General features: G+C 41.5%; 1 protein-coding gene across 2 annotated transcripts in view; it reads left to right on the top strand.

Annotated features, from left to right (window-relative positions):
- Positions 1-15,380, top strand: part of ANAPC5 (anaphase promoting complex subunit 5) — a 38,370-nt gene extending 22,990 nt beyond the window's left edge. For both annotated transcript variants that reach the window (XM_079943508.1, XM_079943509.1), the window contains 10 exons: positions 477-558; positions 1,194-1,283; positions 2,498-2,679; positions 3,720-3,855; positions 7,694-7,768; positions 10,159-10,280; positions 10,738-10,845; positions 10,929-11,076; positions 14,508-14,670; positions 15,068-15,380. In XM_079943508.1, coding sequence (XP_079799634.1) covers positions 477-558; positions 1,194-1,283; positions 2,498-2,679; positions 3,720-3,855; positions 7,694-7,768; positions 10,159-10,280; positions 10,738-10,845; positions 10,929-11,076; positions 14,508-14,670; positions 15,068-15,279 — 1,318 coding nt within the window. In that variant the 3' untranslated portion in view covers positions 15,280-15,380. The remainder of the gene's footprint in view (positions 1-476; positions 559-1,193; positions 1,284-2,497; positions 2,680-3,719; positions 3,856-7,693; positions 7,769-10,158; positions 10,281-10,737; positions 10,846-10,928; positions 11,077-14,507; positions 14,671-15,067) is intronic.
- The last annotated feature ends 5,237 nt before the right edge of the window (positions 15,381-20,617 follow it).

Here is a 20,617-nt window from a genome sequence, read left to right as displayed (position 1 = left end):
GGGAGGGGAACCACATGAGCAGAAAGAAGACATCTCAGAAGGGAAAATCCTCAAAATACTTTTAAAAACTAGTATTGAAAAAATTATAAAAGTATCAGATCCCATAGTTAAAAAAAATTTTCAAATGATGCAGAAGCGAAGGCAATGGAAAGTAAAATCTTACATCCTCTCCTTGTCCCTCCCCTCAGCAGTAGACAACTAAAAAAAAAATCTTAGGAGCTGGGATGAAGAAAAGCCATTCTTTCATGTCCCTTTTAGTAGAAGTCCACCTTAGAAGGGACATGTTCTGTATCTCCACTGTTACTGTTTCTTACCGCTGGGGGAGGGGAGTGCCTCTGAGGGAATAAGCCCGTGGTTTCAACTTCCAACCCAGAGGCATGCACGCTGGTGAATTACCGTACAGATGACTTCCTGTTACTGTTGCTTGTACATGTTTGTGGTTGTTAATGAGTTATTAATGTTCAGTCTGTCATTAGTCAACAGGCAGAGCTTGCCCTGCAGGAGGCGATTAGGATTGCCCAGGAGTCCAACGATCACGTGTGTCTCCAGCATTGCTTGGTGAGGCCACCTTCCTGTCTTGGAAGTTCTGCCCTTGGGTTGAGTTGGCTTTCGAAAGGGCCCGTTTGAATTGGGAGGTCCTCAGCAGTGGTGGGAAACTAGTTAGGGGGTCAGGGAAATTCAGGAAAGGCAACCCATGTTTATTTATGTTTCTTAATTCTTGATGTCCATTTTACTTTGGAGGCATTTCTTGTCTACAAGTTTTAATGCAGCTTGCCATGCAAAGCTGCCGCATCAAGTGTTGGCATTAACAAAGGTGTTTGCATTACTGGTAACTGGATAAGACCTGGTCCTGTCAAAGCATCATCACCAAGCACAAGTAGAACACAGACTTCAGCAACCACCTGAGCATTTCACTTTCTCAGTTACAGGCCATATGGGGGCTTCATGCTTTTTTTCTGGAACATTTGCCACTCACTGCTCTCAGAGGTGAAGAAGATAAATGGCTTGATTATTTCAGTCTGATGGTTTTAATATGTTTGATGGGTTTCATTTAGGTTTATAATTTGTGAAAGTATATTTTAGAGGATTTATCTTGTGTGTTGTTAATTTGTTCTTACAACCATGCTGATGCTTTCAACAGAACATTAGCCATTATTATTGTTATGATACATTCTGATGACTTCTCTTGCCAGAGCTGGCTTTATGTGCTGGGACAGAAGAGATCCGATAGCTATGTTCTTCTAGAACATTCTGTGAAGAAAGCTGTACATTTTGGGTTACCGGTAAGGCTCATCTTTCTGTGAGATTGTTTAAACAAATGGTATGGTTTTATTCTTGGTAGTTTCATGTGACCTTAATTATTAAACCACTAAAGTCTCTTGATGTGTTTCTCTCTGCTCCCTTTATCCTAATAACATCTGTGAAAGTTGCATTTATCAACTTGATGAGATCTTTGTTTAGTTTATTATCAACACTAACTTACACATATTTATTTAGAAAATTTTTAGGGAAGGCTTATTTTTAAACCAGGGATTGGCAAACTCTACAGCCCATGGGCCAGATCTGGCTCACTGCCTGCTTATGTATGGCCCTCAAGCTAAGAATGGATTTTACATTTTTAAATAGTTGGGGGAAAAAAAACAAAGAAGAATATGCGACATAGACCAACTGTGGCCTGCAAAACCTAAACTATTTACTATCTGGCCCTTTACAGAACAAGTTTGCTGATCCTTATTTGAAATAATAAACAAAGCCAGGAACCAGTAGACCTGACCAGCAGATTTGTCCTTTCTCATTTTGAGTAGCAGGGAAGGACCTGAATTATATTCCTCGATGACAAATACTGAGGGGCATTGAAAGGGCATAGTCTCTACACATGAAATAGTAATGACTGTTAGAATCTAGATTACTATTGCTCAAAGAACCTTATTCTGTCTAAAAAAAATTTAAAAATAAATGATAGACTTCTTAAGCACAATTTTTGTTACGGATTTAAGTGGACTTTTTTTAGTTGAGCTTTCATCCTTGAAAATTATACCAGAAGTTAATGAAAAGATAATTATGCTCATAATAGGCAGCCTTTCTTAATCTCCTACCACATAATGTGCCCAGCACTGTTTGATATATACTATTTAATTTTAATCCTTAAAATAATTCTTTATGATGGGTGTGATGCCCATTTTACAGATGGGCTTGTCTAAGAAGCTAAGTGACTGGCCCCAGGTCACATGATAAATGGCAGAGGCAGTGCTTAAGTCCAGATCCATTTAATTTCAAAGCCCTGGCTCTTCCCATTGTACTATTACCCTCTCTTCCATCCCCAGTTTTTCAGGAACATATCGCATACGGGTCAGGATCAGGCTAACAGGTACTTTCTTTTTAAATAGTGCTATCATTGTGCATGTGCTGAAATGAAATATGCCAAATTTCTGAAGAGCAAAACAAAATTTTGTCACGTAATCTCTATCATGAGTCGTGCGTATGTCTGTCCCCTTAGTACCTCGCCTCTCTGGGAATACAGTCCCTAGTTCAGCAGAGAGCTTTTGCTGGGAAGACCGCAAACAAACTTATGGATGCACTAAAGGACTCCGACCTCCTGCACTGGAAACACAGCCTGTCAGAGCTCATCGACATCAGCATCGCACAGAAAACAGCCATCTGGAGACTCTACGGCCGCAGGTGAGTCTTCAAGGCTATGAGGGCACGAATCCTTTTATAGATGAGCAGAAGCCAGCAAATGGGTTCTTTGAAGGCCAAATGGATGGAGGTTGTTTGTACAGGGGATTAAAGAAAGCGCTTTAGAATTTTAAAACATTTTCTGCTTTGCACAGACTTTGCAAAGATTTTTCCTATGCGCATTTTTATTTACTCCTCCCAACAGCTCTGGGAGGTAACTGGGGGGTGATCTCCATTCCAGGATGCATAGGACAAGGTTCACAAATCTGATCTGCCCCAGATCACAAACGAATTAACAAGCGACAGAGCCCAGACCCAAGCCCAGGTCCTCTGACTCCAAGCACCACGGCCCTGCACTCTGAGATGGGAACCTCTCTTCCTGTTGGCCAGGAGGCATGGGCCACACTCACTCAAGCCGAGCACCCCCTTAACCCAAAAGCTGCTATGTAAAGAAAGTTGCTTCCCTGTTGCCCAGGGTGTATTCTCTGGACTGTCTCCAGCTCTGTGTGTAACTCCCATTTAGCCTCCTGTAGCCTGGAAGTAAACTTCTGAACCAGATTTTTAGTCCTGGAGCTACCTCACCTAGACAATATGCTGTTTCTAGGAATTCAGTCATGAAAGGAAGTGCCTATTTTATCAGTCTTGTTTTTGTACTTGAAATAATTTTTGGCACGATGTGGTCTGAAACAGCTGCAGACACTAGCCACTGCTTCCACTGTCAGAGCAGCCAGTGCCAGGATGGCATCAGGTCTGAATTTACCCGTGAAAACTAATTAACATACTGTGACCACAGGGAAAATTAGAGGCAGTGGGGCGGTCTGGAGCTTGGAGCTCCCAATTGTGCCATAACCACTACGTTTTCTTTGGGGCTGCACATCCAGGATGCTCCTCGTCCCGAGGACAGGAGAACTGGCTTTGGGAGGCAGCTGCTCCCCGGAAGCCAGAACCTGCTTCCTCCTGTTTCCACCCAAGGTAACTGTAGAGTGTGGCTGAGGGCAGCCTGTGTCTCTTGACTGATGGGGCTTCCTGTGTCTCCTCCCCAGCACCATGGCCCTGCAGCAAGCCCAGCTGCTGCTGAGCATGAACAGCCTAGAGTCGGTGAACGCAGGTGTGCAGCAGAACAACACGGAATCGTTTGCTGTGGCGCTGGGCCACCTCGCCGAGCTGCACGCGGAGCAGGTGGGCAGGTGGCCGGGCCCTGTGCTTCTGGAGCCATGTAGGCCCCGCCATTTCTGTCCTCTAGTGCTTGAGAAAAGCACTGGACGGGTCTGGTTGGATGCAAGTGGTTGGAAGGGTGAAATCCCACCAGTAGAAATGGACTGGGTGTGGAGTCTGCAAGGTTTGTTGAACTTGGGATCTCTTTCGGCATCAGGGAAGAGAGTGAGAGGTCAGCTGTTTCTATGTACCAAATGGAATAAAAAGGAGTCTTTGAAATTTAGGGTAGTAGAGCTGTGTTTGTTTGTGGGAAAGGGAAGAACATAATAAGAGTACAGCTAAGATGACAATAGCCAAGGTTTGTTGTACATTTGTCCTGTGCCGGGCCCTATGCTTAGCGATTTACATGTATCATCTTCCTGATTCCTTACAGTAGCCTCGTAAGGTCAGCTTTATCATCACCCCTATTTCACAGAAAAGAAACTGAGCTCCAGGGAGCTAAATCCCATACCCACAGCCAGTAAATGTCAGTGTCAGATCTTCAACCCAAGTCTGATTGACTCCAAAGAAAGACAGTTGGAATAGGGCATTACCTTTACTTACAGCCCAAGTAATTTCACACGATTCTTTTTATAGGGGATTGATTAAAGGGTCTCTCATGATGCTCTAGGCTTCCTTTCCCCTTTGCTCAAAAGTATCTTCTTCCATGGGAAAAGGTCAGGGAAAGCTCTTATCTAAAGCCCTCCAACTAACTTGCTGCCTTGCTATAAGCACATTTCCTTGATCATATTATTTTCTCCACCTCTTTGTGGTATAATAATGATCATTAGGTTGCATCCTAACACTCAGTATTCCTTAATCTGCATCCTAAAATCTTTGAGTGGTTTCCACCCCTTTCAGAAGTCTATAAATACTTCCCTCTACTAGACATACTTTAGCATTTTACAATCCTCTAAGTGGCTGTGTAAACAAAGGGCATGGATGGGCTCTGGCTGATGGCGTCTGCCTGCACCTCCATCAGCTGCTATCTTCCTGTATCTGGGAAGCAGCGCCTGAGCTCTCTGACATTAAAACAGCAGACCAGCTGCTCTTGCTGTTTGCTTTCCTCCAGGAATGTTGCACATTAATCACTTTCTTGGTCTTTTTCCCCCCTCGTAGTGGTTCTGGAACGTCTTTAACGTGGATTCTTTTCCTCTGCTGGTGCCTTGGTTAAGTGGAGCGTTTGTAATAAATGAGTCAGTGAACGTTCAGTTAGGCATTTGGTACGAGCCTCACGTTGACTTTTTTTCCCCAACAACTTTACTGAGATAGAATTCACATGCCATACAATCCACCCATTTACAGTGTCCCCTTGTGACTTTTTCAAGTAGGATTCTCCCCACTGACCCCAAGCTTAAAGAGTGGAATAACTTCCCTTTGGTTCTCTTTGAGTGATGTAGGGTAGAAATTATTTCTTCATCTCCTGGAATGGAGAACCGCTTTACGAAAATCTGGTCTTGGCTCAATTCTTTAGCCTTAGCTTTCTCCAAGTTCAGTTGTTAATAGTTCTGTGATTTTTTCTGGGGGTAATACCATGCTCTTTGGGTCTGTATTAATCTTTCTATCTCCGGGCTTATGTGAAAGACCTGCTGACGCCATTGTTGCCTGGCTCCAATGGATGTGCTAGGAGACCTCTAATTATACAGCTAGAAGACAGTCAGTGGCCACTTTATTTCAATTCAGTCTCTTTCCCCACCTCTTCTCAACCTGCCTTAGAAAGACTTTTCTAGTGTCAGAACACTGACCATGTAGATAAACCCACTGAGCTGATGACTGTCACATTTTCAATTATACAGGTTAGACTTACACCTATGAAATTAAGCTTGGCCAACTGCGGAGAAGGCAGTTTTATCATGAATTTCTATTTGCTCTTTTATTTCCTTTGTGTTGTGCTTCCAGTTGTGTCCTGAAACTGATCTCTAGATAAACTGGATGCTGCACTTTGCTGTGGTGGTGACTGGGGCTTGGGTGAACCTAGAAGGAAGTTATGGGGTCTGAACTGCTGTTTGTGAGCTTCCTCCTGCAGCCCAGAGGAAGTGCTAAGAGATCCGGCCCCCTTTACTCTTTCTGCGTAACTCTGGTTCATCGTGTCACATTCCTCTCCCAGCCTCAGGAAATGGCAGGTCACAATAGGAATGTTTTGGGGGAGTGCTGCCGTGTGCACTGTTCTCTCTACTTGGCCTGAAGGTTTGACAGCCATCTAGATCCACACGCCCAACTCCGTATGGTAGTCATGAAAATAATTGGCAAGACTGGCCAGTTAAAATCACAAGAATAAAAAGATTAATGATCTTTTATTATAATTCAGTATACTTTTGACTTAATTCACTTCAAATAGAAGTTCACCTGTGGTCTAACTGAGCTTCTATATAGACTGAAGATATACTACCTGACCAAAGGATAGGGACAAATTGAAAAGCTTTTGGGGGCTTAATAAGATAGACATTCTAGCAATATAAGAGTATAAAAAAGACATGAACATGTATTCACAGAAAAAACATAAATGATTATAAAACATGAAAAAATTTCAATCTAGTCATTAAAGAAATTCAAATTAACACAGTGAAATAACCAGTTTCATCAAACAAATAGGCAAAGAAGCTAAATATCAGGGGAGGAGAAAGGTGTAGAATGCTGGTATAAGAGTACTTGGTATGGGCTTCCCTGGTGGCGCAGTGGTTGAGAGTCCGCCTGCTGATGCAGGGGACACGGGTTCGTGCCCCGGTCCAGGAAGATCCCACATGCTGTGGAGTAGCTGGGCCCGTGAGCCATGGCCTCTGAGCCTGCGTGTCCGGAGCCTGTGCTCCACAACGGGAGAGGCCACAACAGTGAGAAGCCCGCGTACTGCAAAAAAAAAAAAAAAAAAGAGTACTTGGTACATTTCTGTATGGTAATTTAGTAATATACCTATCAAAAAGCTTAAAAGTGCCTACCATTTAGCCCAGCAATTTTACTTCTAAGGTATTATCCTAAGGAAATAATTGGACAAGTATGCAAAGATGTATCCACCAAGATAATCATTCTAGCATTTTTAAAATGGAAAAAATTGGAAACAATCAAAGTATCACAAACTAGGAGTTTTTGGGTTTTTTTTTGCCGTACGCGGGCCTCTCACTGTTGTGGCCTCTCCCATTGCGGAGCACAGGCTCCGGACGCTCAGGTTCAGCGGCTGTGGCTCACGGGCCCAGCCGCTCTGCGGCATGTGGGATCTTCCCGGACCGGGGCACGAACCCGTGTCCCCTGCATCGGCAGGTGGACTCTCAACCACTGCGCCACCTGGGAAGCCCGGAGATTATTTTGATTGGACTATAATTTATTTACCTAATAAAATACTGTGATGTATAGATTTATTTGTTGACACTGAAAAGATTCATTCATTCAAAAAATATTTATTGAGTACCTACCATGTGGTACATAGGCAATTTACAAAAATGGTATGTATACCTATTTTTGGAATACTTATATGTTTTATATTCATGTGAATATGAGAAGTTCAGAAGGATATGTGCCGAGAAATTACTGTGATTATCTTTGGTGGGATTAAAAGTAATTTGCCTTTTTCTCGTTGTTCACATGTATTTCGTAAGTTTTTTTCCTAGAGTGAACATGTATTACAGGTGTAATTAAAAAACAATTTTTTTAATGTACAAGTGAAATACATTAGAGCCTAAGAAAAATGGCCCCTTGATACTTGACAGTCTCTGCCTAGGGTCATCAGGCTGCTGCGCCAAGAACAGGTGAGTCATACTCATGTCCTGTGAGTGGGATCGCAGGTGTGGTGTCAGCACAGGCGTGCTAAACAAATCGTGGCTTTCTATTTTAGGGCTGTTTCGCTGCAGCTTCAGAAGTGTTAAAGCACTTGAAGGAGCGATTCCCACCTAACAGTCAGCATGCCCAGGTAACCTGCCTTTTGTGTGTCATCGATTTATTTTTGAAAATACCATTTTTACTGCATTATTGTCAAAATAGGGTATTTTAGAGTCTCCCCTCAGCCTCTCGTGTCTTGGTTCCTTTCTGTGACGTCCGTGCTTTGAGGTCAACATAGGAGACTCTGTAAACTGCGTTCCAGAAGGCTGAGGAATAACCTCTGAGAAAAGATTAAAGTAGGGTACTTTTTTCATTCCTGTCTTCGTGGTTTTAAATTAGTATTCCCTATACCTCTAACTGTATGGGAGTAAGCAAAGAAATCATCAGTGTCCTTTGATAGATCAAGAATTAGGTCTCCGTTTTGTTACTCTGTTTTCTCCTACTTGGCAGCTTTAACCTTTTCCTCCCAGAATTGAATAACCTTTTGGCAAGATGTATGCAGAGGGAATGAACTTTATAAAGCAGTCCTAGGCACTCTGTTCCTTTTTGCACCAATTTCCATCTCTGATGGGGCCAAGAAAACTATTACGAGGGGCCTCTTTCTCTTCCTCCCCTTACCAAGTTTCGTATTAACTAAATTAGGGAATTTGAAATCATGAGAGACCATGGCCTGGGAATCTCCTACTGTTGGTCCCTGAGCCGGGGGTAGGGGGGCTTCCGTTCACATGGGTTGCTGGCCCCACCTCATTAGATATGGTGTGAATGCCCGTCTGCTTATGAGCTGTGCTGGGATCTCACTGCTGCTGGCTGTGATCTGAATTCAGAGTACCCAGATGGAAAGGTGGTAAGCGAACAAAATAGAAGCTAGCACCCAAGGATGCTGTGGGGAAAAAGAATTAAGCGTGGTTCTGTGGTAGTGCTAATGTGATGGAGCAGTTTCGGTTACTGTTCTAGGCATGTTTTAAGAAGGTGCACAGTAAAAAAAAAAAAAGACACAATTTAACTCACATTCTAGAAGAAACATGTATGGCTGATAAAGAGATGAAAAGATGCTCAGCCTGACTATTGATCAAGGGACATACAAATGAAAAAATAAGGAGGTATTTCATACCCATCAGACTGGCCAAAAGTAACATATCTGACACCACCAATTGTTGGTGAAGGTGTGGAGCAATGAGTCATGTCATACACCGCCGGCGGGGAGTGTAAACTGGTGTGACCCATCTGGAGAACAAATGGGCACTGTGTTAAGGAGAAGGTGCATATGTCCTACAGCCCAGCTTTCCCACGGCTTGCTGTATACCCAGGGTAACTGTTGCACAGCACAGGGGGTGATGTAGGGGAGTGTTTGCTGCAGCACTGTTCAGAAGAGTGAGAAAGTGGAAGTACCTAAATACCCATCAACACAAGAATAGATAAGTTGTTGCATATTCATACAGTTGAAAACTATTCATCAGTGAAAAGGAATGAACTAGAACTACTTGTATTAACATGTTTAAGCCTCCCCAAAATAATGTTGAGCTTAAAAGCAAGTTGTCAAAGGATGCATACAGTATGATGCTATTTATTTATACAAAATTTAAAAACATGTAAGATCATACTATATATTGTTTAAGGATAAGTAAATATTTTGTAAAAGTATAAAAACATGATTGGGGGGACTTCCCCAGTGGCCCAGTGGTTAAGACTCCTCGCTTCCAATGCAAGGGGTGTGGGTTCAATCCCTGGTCGGGGAACTAAGATCCCACATGCCGTGCGGTAAATAAATGAATGAATGAATAATCAATCGTCATAGATCACTCATTAAAAAAAATTCTTAAAAAAAATGGGAATGATAAACAACAGATCAAATGCTTCCTTTGAAAACAGAAAGAGGAGAATGGAATTTGCAAAGTACCTCAATAATGTGCAATAGTATCCAAAGCAAGTAAAGCAAAATGTTGTGATTTGACAAAGTTGATGGTTGCTATACATGTTTTGTTATTTTATTCTTAGTGCTTTTTCACAGACTTGAAATATTTAAAAAAAATTTTTTTAATCTAAAAAAAAAGTGTGTGAATTGTAAGGATATTTGTTAAGCAAGCGAAAATACTTTTATATTTCTGTTGAATAATGAGGTGAACATCTGCCATTCTGTTCTTTTTTTTTTTTTTTTTTTGGCTGCGTGCGAGCTTTCTCTAGTTGTGGGGAGTGGGGACTACTCTTCGTTGTGGTGCGCGGGCTTCTCCTTGCGGTGGGTGGCTTCTCTTGTTGTGGAGCACAGGCTCTAGGTGCGCGGGCTTTAGTAGTTGTGGCTCATGGGCTCTAGAGCACAGGCTCAGTAGTTGTGGTGCATGGGCTTAGTTGCTCTGTGGCATGTGGGATCTTCCCGGACCAGGGCTCGACCCCGTGTCCCCTGCATTGGCAGGCGGATTCTTAACCACTGTGCCACCAGGGAAGCCCCTGCCATTCTGTTCTTAACTGTGTTTTTTTTCTTACTAGTTATGGATGCTGTGTGATCAAAAAATACAGTTTGACAGAGCAATGAATGATGGCAAATATCATTTGGCTGATTCAATTGTTACAGGAATCACAGCTCTTAATAGCATAGAGGGTGTATACAGGTAAGAAATTTTGAAAACTCCAACCCCAGAATGAAGTAGTTCTCAAATGGCTTTATTCTTATTTGTTTTGTGTGTGACTTAATTGATTAACTTAGGAAAAAAACTTTTTTTTCTATTTATTACCTATTTATTACAGACCATTAGAAAATACAAATAAACAAAATGGAGAAAGTTAAGTAGTACCCAGAGATAATCACTAACATGCTATCTATAATTCCAGACTTTTTTCTTGTGTGCTTGTATGTGTGTGTGCACACATGTGCTCACACACACACACACACACACAATTTTTTTTTCTCTTTTAAGAAAAATTATATCAGACACAGTTATTCCCCTTGGGAGGTTACAATTACAGTCTAATTGAGGAAATAGAGATTCTAAACCTGAAAGTGACTCTGCTTACAACCCTTGCAAAACATCAACATAACCATTTGTGTTTATTTTGTTTCTGTGTCAGAAAAGCAACTGTACTACAAGCTCAGAACCAAATGTCAGAGGCGCACAAGCTTTTACAAAAATTGTTGATTCATTGTCAGAAAATCAGGAATACAGAAATGGTGATCAGGTAAGGGAGGGCTTTTGTGCATCTCACCTAGGTGGTACTTTGTGCTGGTTATTGTCATCCCATGCCTTCCTCTTTGTGGGCAGTGTCCTGCTGTCTGTGGCAGAGCTGTACTGGCGATCTTCCTCCCCTACCATCGCGCTGCCTGTGCTCCTGCAGGCTCTGGCTCTCTCCAAGGAGTACCGGTTGCAGCATTTGGCCTCTGAAACAGTGCTGAACTTGGCTTTTGCCCAGGTAAGCTGATCTCTGTTTTTATAGCACATATTTGTGCTCAAGAACTGGTGAGTCTGTTACTACTCTTTGGTTTTGAAAAGCGTAGTAATGAGCTTTTGCTTCTTAATATTGAAATCTGGGAAGGTAGTGTCACTGTGCAAGCCTTCCATGGAAGTCTGGAGTTGTGAACTTGGTGACAAGCTGACACCTCCCAGTGGTGCTGGCTTTACCGAGCTGTGTATTTACTAAGGAGGATGCGCCTCTTCATTGAGGACATTTGCATCATATTAATGACTTAGCTGGCCCAGAGCTGTGCTTGATTTAACAAGAGAATGAGTAAGGAAATGAGGAAGTCATGTGTTCATTGAAAGGTTTTGGAAGTTAAATTGTATTTTATGTTTGTTTTCTGTCTCCCCCTGTAGAATGTAAAGACCATGAGAGAAGGGACTGTTTTTTCCCTGCTATATCCTGTGGTACCTAATAGGATCCACACATAGTAGCTTTTTAATAAATATTTATTGAATGAATGAATTTTGAACTTACTGGAGGAATTTACTAACTAAAGCAGAGGTTCCCCAAACCATGCATCAGCATTATTGGGGAGATTTAAAAAATATCTGCATATCTGGCCTTGCCTCAAACCTACAGAGGCAGAATCTCTAGGGGAGGAGCCTAGGAGTCTATTTTCCTTACCAGCTTCCCCAGTGATTTTTTTTTCTTAATTAAGATAAAATTCACATAACATAAAATTTACCATTTAAAAGTATACAGTTCAGGGCTTCCCTGGTGGCGCAGTGGTTGAGAGTCCGCCTGCCGATGCAGGGGACACGGGTTTGTGCCCCGTCCGGGAAGATCCCACATGCCGCGGAGCGACTGGGCCCATGAGCCATGGCCGCTGAGCCTGCGCTCTGCAGCGGGAGAGGCCACAACAGTGAGAGGCCTGTGTACTGCAAAACACACACACACACACACACACACACACACACACACACACACACACACACAAAGTATACAGTTCAGTGGTTTTAGAATATCTACATTATTTTGCAAACATCACCACTGTCTAATTCCAGAATATTTTCACCACACCAAATAGAAAGCCCAGACCCATTTTTTCTAAAGCAGTCACTCCCCACTTCCTCCCTCCAGCCCCTGGCAACCGCTAATCTATTTTCTGTCTCTGTGGGTTTGCCTGTTCTGGATATTTCATATAAATGGGATCATACAGTGTGCGGCCTTTGTGTCTGGCTTTTTCGCTTAGCATCATGTTTTCAGGATTCATTCATGTTGTGGCATGTGTCAGTCAGTTCTAGATTCCTTCTAATGGAATACTGTTCCATCAGATGGATACACTACATTTTGTTTATCCATTCATAAGTTGATGGACATTTGGGTTGTTTCCACCTTTTGACTATTATAAATAGCTCTTAACATTGATGTACAAGTTTTTTTCTGGATATATGTTTTCATTTCTCTTGGGTATACTTAACAGTGGGATTGCTGGGTCATATAGTTCTTTGTTTAACTTTTTGTGGAACCACCAAACTGTTTTCCACTGCGGCTATACCATCTCATATTCTCACCAGCAATGTATGAAGGTTCCACTTTCTCTCTATCTTTGCCAGCACTTGTTATTTTCCATTTTATTAGTGTGAAGTTATATCTCATTGTGGTTTTGATTTGCATTTCCCTAATAAGTAATAATATGGAGCATCTTTTCATGTGAGTACTGGCCATTTGTGTATGTTCCTGGAGAAATGTCCAAGTCCTTTACCCGTTTTTAAATTGGGTTGTCTAATTTTAGTTTTCAGTTGTAAGAGTTTTTATATATTCTGGTTGCTAGACGCTTATCAGATATATGATTTGCAAATATTGTGTCCCATTCTCTGGGTTGTCTTTTCACTTTCTTTTTTTTTTTTGTGGTACACGGGCCCCTCACTGCTGTGGCCTCTCCCGTTGCGGAGCACAGGCTCCGGACACGCAGGCTCAGCGGCCATGGCTCACGGGCCCAGCCGCTACGCGGCATGTGGGATCTTCCCAGACCGGGGCACGAACCCGTGTCCCCTGCATCGGCAGGTGGACTCTCAACCACTGCACCACCAGGGAAGCCCCAGAGATTCTTTTATTTTTTAATGTTTGCTTTTACAGCTATAAATTTTCTTCTGAGCACCGTATCCTATAGGTTTTCACTGCATCCCATAAGTTTTGGTATGTTGTGTTTTTGTTCATCTCAAGGTATTTTCTAATTTCCCTTGTGATTTCTTCTTTGACACTTTGACTATTTACGAGTGTGTTGTTTAATTTCCACATATTTGTGAATTTTTCAGATTCCCTTTTATTACTGTTTTCTAATTTAACTTCATGTGGTCAGAGAAGATACTTTGTATGATTTAAACCTTTTAAAATATGAGTGTTATTTTGTGGCATAACATATGGTCTATCCTGGGAGATGTTCCATGTACATTTGAGAAGAATATGTGTTCTGCTGTTGTTGGGCTAGTTGGTTTATAGTCTTGCTCAAGTCTTCTATTTCCTTGCTGATCTTCTGTTAAGTTTCTATCCACTATTGAAAGTAGAGTATTGAACTCTGAAACTATTATTGTTGAACTATTTCTCCCTTCAGTTCTGTCAGTTTTTGCTTCATATATTTTGGGGTTCTGTTGTTTGGTGTTAATATGTTTATAACTGTTGTATCTTCTTGATGAATTGGCCCTTTATCAGTATATAATGTCCTTCTTTGTCTCTTATTACAGTTTTGACTTAAAGTCTATTTTGTCTGATATTAGTATAATCAGTCCAGCTCTCTTTTGGTTACGGTTTGCATGGAATATCTTTTTTTACTATCCTTTTACTTTCAGCCTATTTATGTCTTTTAATCTAAAGTGAGTCTCTTATAGATAACATATAGTTGTATCATGTTTGCAAAAATCTGTTCTGCCAATCTCTTCCTTTTAATTGAAAAGTTTAAGCCATTTACATTTAATTTAATTATGGATTTGAAAGGATTTACTTCTATTTTGCTATATTTTTCTATATGTCTTACATCTTTTCTTGTTCCTCCATTACTGTTTATTTTCTGTTAAATGGATGTTTCTAGTGTACCCTTGTTTATTTTACTATATATTTTTGAATTTTTTAAAAGTAGTTCCTTTTCTCCTAGTGATTCTTATACAGCTAGTTCAACCTTTTTGAATCATCAATGTAAAAGATTTTTGTAAAGACAGAAACCTTTCTATAATGTAAATAATTACTCCCTCCCTTATCTATTGTAGCCTGAAACCGATTGCCACACATTATGTTTTCTAAGAGTGTGGTGCACATTAAAGATAGTACATGTCAGGGAGAAAGTAAGCCAGACATTGCCATTCAGAAGAGAAGAGCCAGAAATGAAGCCCTTCCTGTAGTCGGCAGTGGGTGTGGGTGTGTATAGCACCATGATGTTTCTTTTTCAGCTCATCCTTGGAATCCCAGAACAGGCCTTAAGTCTTCTCCATATGGCCATTGAGCCCATCTTGGCTGACGGGGCTGTCCTGGACAAAGGCCGTGCCATGTTCTTGGTGGCCAAGTGCCAGGTGGCTTCAGCAGCTTCCTATGAGCCACTGAAGAAAGCAGCAGGTAGGAAACCATACGAAGATTGTTAGGTAATACTATTACAGAAAACTTGTAAAGAAGAAGAAAAGACATTAAACTTGGGACAGTATTTAAGTTTTGAGTGTTCACAAATATATGTTATAATTTCATGCAGCATTTAAAGTGCTTTCACTTGCATACTTGCATGAAGGTTGAGGGCAAGTGAATTGTTATTTTAACCCTACAGAACTAGGTGTGAGGCTGGAAATCAGTACTAAAGACTTAGTGGTGTTTTTTTGTTTGTTTGTTTGTTTCTTCTCAAAGAGTAGAATGTAAAAGTTTCTGGTATATGTTAAATCAATAAAAATAGATATTAAGCTTCGAAAACTATATGTGAAGCATTGAGTTAAATATGTGTGGTATTTTCCCCATTTTCCATCAGTTCTTGAGGCCGCCATTGAGAACCTCAGTGAAGCCAAGAACTATTTTGCAAAGGTTGACTGCAAAGAGCAGATCAGAGACGTCGTTTACTTCCAGGCCAGACTCTACCACACCCTGGGGAAGACCCAGGAGAGGAACCGGTGTGCGATGCTCTTCCGGCAGCTGCATCAGGACCTGCCCTTTCATGGGGTGCCCTTGATAAATCTTCTCTAGTGAGAACATCCCCACTGGACCACTGTGCAGAGTAGATGATTTTGGACTTGTTCATACTCCCTCCCTCCATATAAATGATGTATTTGATATCTGTCTTATCAATAAACTGCATTCTGATTAGTTTTTCTTATTTTGTTGCTAAAATATACGTATTTGTTTTTTGTTTTCCCTTTTCTTTCTTTTGATAGCAAAGGATACCAACATTCTGTTAATAAGTGGCTGGTTTATTAATAACTTAGTGCAAGTGTTAAAGATTATGTTCTCTCTGGGCAAAGTTGCCAATATCTTATTAGCAATTGTGCACACTCTCCACCAGTGTGTAAATTCATTTTGCACCTATGCTCAGACAAGAGCTCTTTCGGGTATTGGTAGATCTCTTGAGGGGGTTGGTGCAGGTTTTTCGGAGGCTTGGATTTTCCTTTGGAAGCTCCCCGGTTTTGTTCTGCTGGACTGGTGCTTGGGTTGGGTCTGTGTGTACTTGCAAGCACATGTCAGTCCCTGACTGGAGATTAAGATGGGAAAGATCTTTTTATGGTTTTTGGACCAATGACAAGAAGCATGTTTCAGTCACTTTCTGGGTGTTGGCTTTCTCATATCTTCTGCATGGGTATATTTTTTCTATACTTAATAAATCAGGGATGATGATAAGGAATTCATCATGAATGAGGTGATTATAAGTTGAGAAAGGGTCTGAAGCTCAGAGGTATGTGGATGCTATCACTCAAATATACACTAATTTACATATCTCAACCCTGCAGAAGCCAGTTATTGCTCTGTTTGTGTATTTATCTTACCCTTCAGTGTTCACAGAAAAATCCCCGTGTTTCAAATCCAAAACAGCAACCAGGAACCAACCAAATTTTGCAGCTTCTATCAGTGGCTCTTTCTCTGTTAAATTTAAACCTTCGGATGGGAAATAATTTATCCCCAGAGCTCTTCGAAACAGTGTAAAACAACTCCCACTCATTAGGGTGCGTTTGCTGGCCAAAGACAGCTGCTCTGAAAATAAGAGACTCAGTGTGGAGATAAAGACACTAATTAGTATGTTGATGTTTAAAAATCTTTCCTTACATTTATTTGAAAGGTTATATATGTAGATGGTAAAAATTAAATATTGTTAAAGGCTGTATAGTAAGATGTAATTCTTCCTCCCAGGAAGTAACCATTATTAATCAGTTTCTTTCGATTCTTCCCATATATTCTCTAATCTGATGTCATTTTTGGTCAATGTACTTAAGCTCCTTCCAGTCTAAGAAGTGATCTTACTCTGCCTCAGTGTAAGAAAGTTCAAGAGATGGGGTGACATAAAAACTAAACATCATTACACCTGACCAGGACCAGCTACATAATTTGTGGGGCCCAGTGAAAAGTAAAATTACAAGGCATATATATATATATATATATATACAATTTTTTAAATTTATTTATTTTTGGCTGTGTCAGCTCTTTGTTGCTGCATGCGGGCTTCCTCTAGCCGCGGGCGAGTGGAGTAGCGGGGGCTACTCTTCGTTGTGGTGCGCGGGCTTCTCATTGCTGTGGCTTTTGTGGCAGAGCACAGACTCTAGGCGTGCGGGCTTCAGTAGTTGTGGCACGTTGGCTCAGTAGTTGTGGCTCACGGACTGTAGAGCGCAGGCTCAGTAGTTGTGGTACACGGGCTTAGTTGCTCCCCAGCATGTGGGATCTTCCCGGACCAGGGCTCGACCCCGTGTCCCCTGCATTGGCAGGCGGATTCTTAACCACTGCGCCACCAGGGAAGTCCTGAGGCCTATATTAAGTGGAGCGTTAAACCAGGTACGGGGCCCTTCTAAACACACAGCCCTGTTTGACTGCACAGTTGGCATGCCCGTGAAGTCTCCTGCCTGACCCTGCTCTCAGCCTGCTGCACATTCGCCCTGCCAGGCCTGCATCCAAAGCTAATAAAAAGAGTCTGAGGCTCCCTGCCATCTGTGACTTAGATTTGTTGGCTGGAGCCTGGCTTCTTCAGGAAGGAACAGTGGGTTAAATGGAAAGTTGGAAACATCAGAGTGACCCAAAAACTCATAACTGTCTGGATTACAGCTAATTATCTTTTTTCCTGGTGGAGCATTTGGTGGGAGAAGGAAGAATCAGAACAGTGTAATTATGGGTGGTTTAATGTAGGGGTATAAGAATCAATGATTTGGTTAAATGGAGAAGGGGTTTGGTGAGGAGGGAACTAAAAGTAAATAACCAATGGGCATTTGGGTCTATACCAGAGGCCTGAGGATAGATCCTCAAAGGGGAAGAGAGGAGTGGGGTCATGACCCACGCCAGTGGCTTGCCGTGATGGAAACCCTCCCCAGCAGGTTGGGTGTTGAGTGTTTCCAGTCCTGGGGCAGGTGGGAACAAACAGCTTAACACTTACAGAGTGTTAAATTATTTTCATTAAATATTAACACATTTAATCTTCATAACAGTCCTAAGAGGTAGGCAATAGTAATAATCCCCTTTAACAGACAGAAACTGAGGCATAAGGAGGTTAAGTCACTCACAACCCAAGCTCACACTGTTAGTAGGTTGCAGGGCTGGGAATCCAACCTTGCTGGTGCATTACCCTAGAGCTGTCTGCTCCCAGAGTTTTCAAAAGTACTTTACTGTTTGGGGGAACATTCTTTTCGTTTGTTGAAAATACAATGGATAAAATCAGTTGTCATTTATCTAGTGCCCAGGATAGGCCAGACACTGTGCCAGGTACTTTCACACATATCAATACCATTTCTAATGCTTGTAAGCCAAATACCATTTTACAGTTGAGGAAATTTAGGCCCAGAGACGTGGCCTGACCCAGCCCCCTCAGCAGGGAGGACCAGTCAGGATTCAGTGCAGGTGTGACAGCTTCCTCAACCTACATTCTTTCTCTCATCACCAGGCTGCCTTTGTGTTCACCTATGTATCTTGAACACTTCTACTTGTTTAGAGTGTTTTAAACTTTGTCATTTTGGGGTGGTCACACTGATTTTTTTCTTCCTCATAATACAGCGCAGGCAAATGAAGAACTTCATCTGTGCTCCTGCTGACGTCTTTTATGCTGCCGTTTATGTTTGGGACTAACAAACATATTAATCTCACTGCCTGTTGGGGAGAAACAAGAAACTTCTCAGGGTCTTCTTTCTTTCTTTCTCCCTTCCTTCCTTCCTTCCTTCCTCCCTCCCTCCCTCCCTCTCTCCTTTCTTCCTTTATTTCTTTCCTTCTTTCTCTTTCTTTCTTTCTTTCTTTCCTTCCTTCCTTCCTTCTTTCTTTCTTTCTTTCCTTCTTTCCTTCCTTCCTTCCTTCCTTCCTTCTTTCTTTTTCTTTCTTTCTCTCTCTCTCTCTTTCTTTCTTTCTTTCTTTCTTTCTCTCTTTTCTTTCTTTTTCTTTCTTTCTTTCTCTCTTTCTCTTTTTTTATCCCAGCAATTTTCTACTGTCCTGTTGAGTGGGAACGAATTCAACGAATAAATCACATTGGTGTGATTAATCCTGCTGTCTCTATCCGGGTGTTCAAGATTTGGGAGGTGGAACATTCCAGTGGACAACGTGAGTAGAACACAGAACAGTTCAGAAAGGAAAAGACAAAGTCTTGGCAGGAGTTTATGATGCTGTGCTAGTGGGCGAGATAATTTGAAAGCCTTGCTTTTCATCCTCCCCCGCCCCCCCCGTGCTATCCAAGTTTTCTTAAAAATAAGATTCAGATGCTTTGTTTACTTATTTTCTTGGCAATCTGTGTTGTCAAGAGAACAAGAGCTGTTTGCCTAGAATAGGTTTTTCTGGTGTTCTTGGAGGAGAAAAACTCAAAAAGCAAAGCCAATTTTTATTTTCATATCTCTAAGAAGAAAACGGTTCCCTTGAATGGGACGACTCCTATCTTAAGAGGGGCTGAATGTCAGTGAAAGGCAATTGTGGTTTCTCTGCTTTGTTCCAATTCACTTTAATAAGAAAGGCACATAATTGATGGGGTTTTTAGCTCTGTGCAAAGTATATTAATAGTTAGCACCTTTGAGTGCTTAAGTGCCAGCACTGAAGTATTATCTTTTTTTTGAGGTAAAATTGTTATGTAACATTGTATGTTTCGGGTGTACAGCATTATGATTTGACGTCTGTGTGCATCCCACGGTAATCATCACCAAAAGTCTAGTCACCGTTCATCACCATACACTTGGTCCCCTTTACTCATTTCCTCCACCGCCAGTCCCCTTCCCCTCTGGTAACCACCAGTGTGTTCTCTGTGTCTAAGAGTTTTGTTTTGTTCTTCTGTTTTTTAGATATATATGAGTGAAATCATATTGTTTCTGTCTTTCACCCTCTGATTTATTTCACTTAACATAATACCTTCATAATACCTTCCAACCACATTGTTGTAAATGCAAGATTTCATTCTTTTTATGGCCAACTAGTATTCCATTGTGTATAAATATATCTTCTTTATCCATTTATCCATCAATGGACCCTACACACAGTATCGTATTTAACCTCAAGCCGAGCCTGTGAGCTCGGTTTTTATCCCCATTTGACAGCTGATGAACCCAAAGACACTCATCCAAGGCTTACAGACCTGGTAACTAGCGAAGCTGGGATTTCAGTTAGGTCTGACTCCAAAGTCACTGCTTTCTACCGCAGTGTTGAAGGTAAACAAATGTTTCAGTGTGGTATCTATCTGTATTCCAGGAATGAATAACTCTATTGGCAAGTCAATGCAGGAGTGAAAAGTAAAGACTAAAGAAGACAAGGTGGCTGAGCATCAAATAAGTGGAAGAGTCCTTGCTGTAGGAGCTCAGAGAGGGGAGAGGTCAAGGAGGGCCTAGTCACAGCATTTCAGGAAATTCTTCCAGACAGCAGTGGGTCTTGGGCTTGAGTTTGGATTTGAATGGACACTTTCGTAACCTTTCTCACATAACTGGCTTCTTTACATAGCTGTATGTATCAATATATCTAAGTGTCTGCCTGTGTTAGCTACAGTGTTGTAATAAAACAGGCAATTTAGTAACAATGTAAACATACAGAATTGCACATTTTAATAAGCAACAGGAAAAGATCAGTATCTGTTTTGGTTTCTTTAAAGCAGGGGTTGCCAGACTTTTGCCCAGGGGCTGAGTCTGGCATGCCACCTATTTTTATATGGCCCACTAGCTAACAATGGTTTATACATTTTTAAATGGTTGAAGAAAAATCAAAATAATAATATTTTGTGACATGTGAGAATTACATGAAATTCAACTTTCAGTGTCTGTAAATACGTATTGGAACACAGCCATGCCCATTCACTTATTTTTGTCTGTGGCTGCTAGAATGGCAGTTGAGTAGTTGCAACAGAGATAGTATGGCTTGCAAAGCCTAAAATTTTTAC

Source organism: Stenella coeruleoalba (assembly GCF_951394435.1).
Source record: "Stenella coeruleoalba genome assembly, chromosome: 14".
In the NCBI taxonomy this organism is placed as follows: domain Eukaryota; kingdom Metazoa; phylum Chordata; class Mammalia; order Artiodactyla; family Delphinidae; genus Stenella; species Stenella coeruleoalba.
Note: the sequence above shows the minus strand (reverse complement) of the source record. Positions and strands in the feature narration are given on the sequence as shown.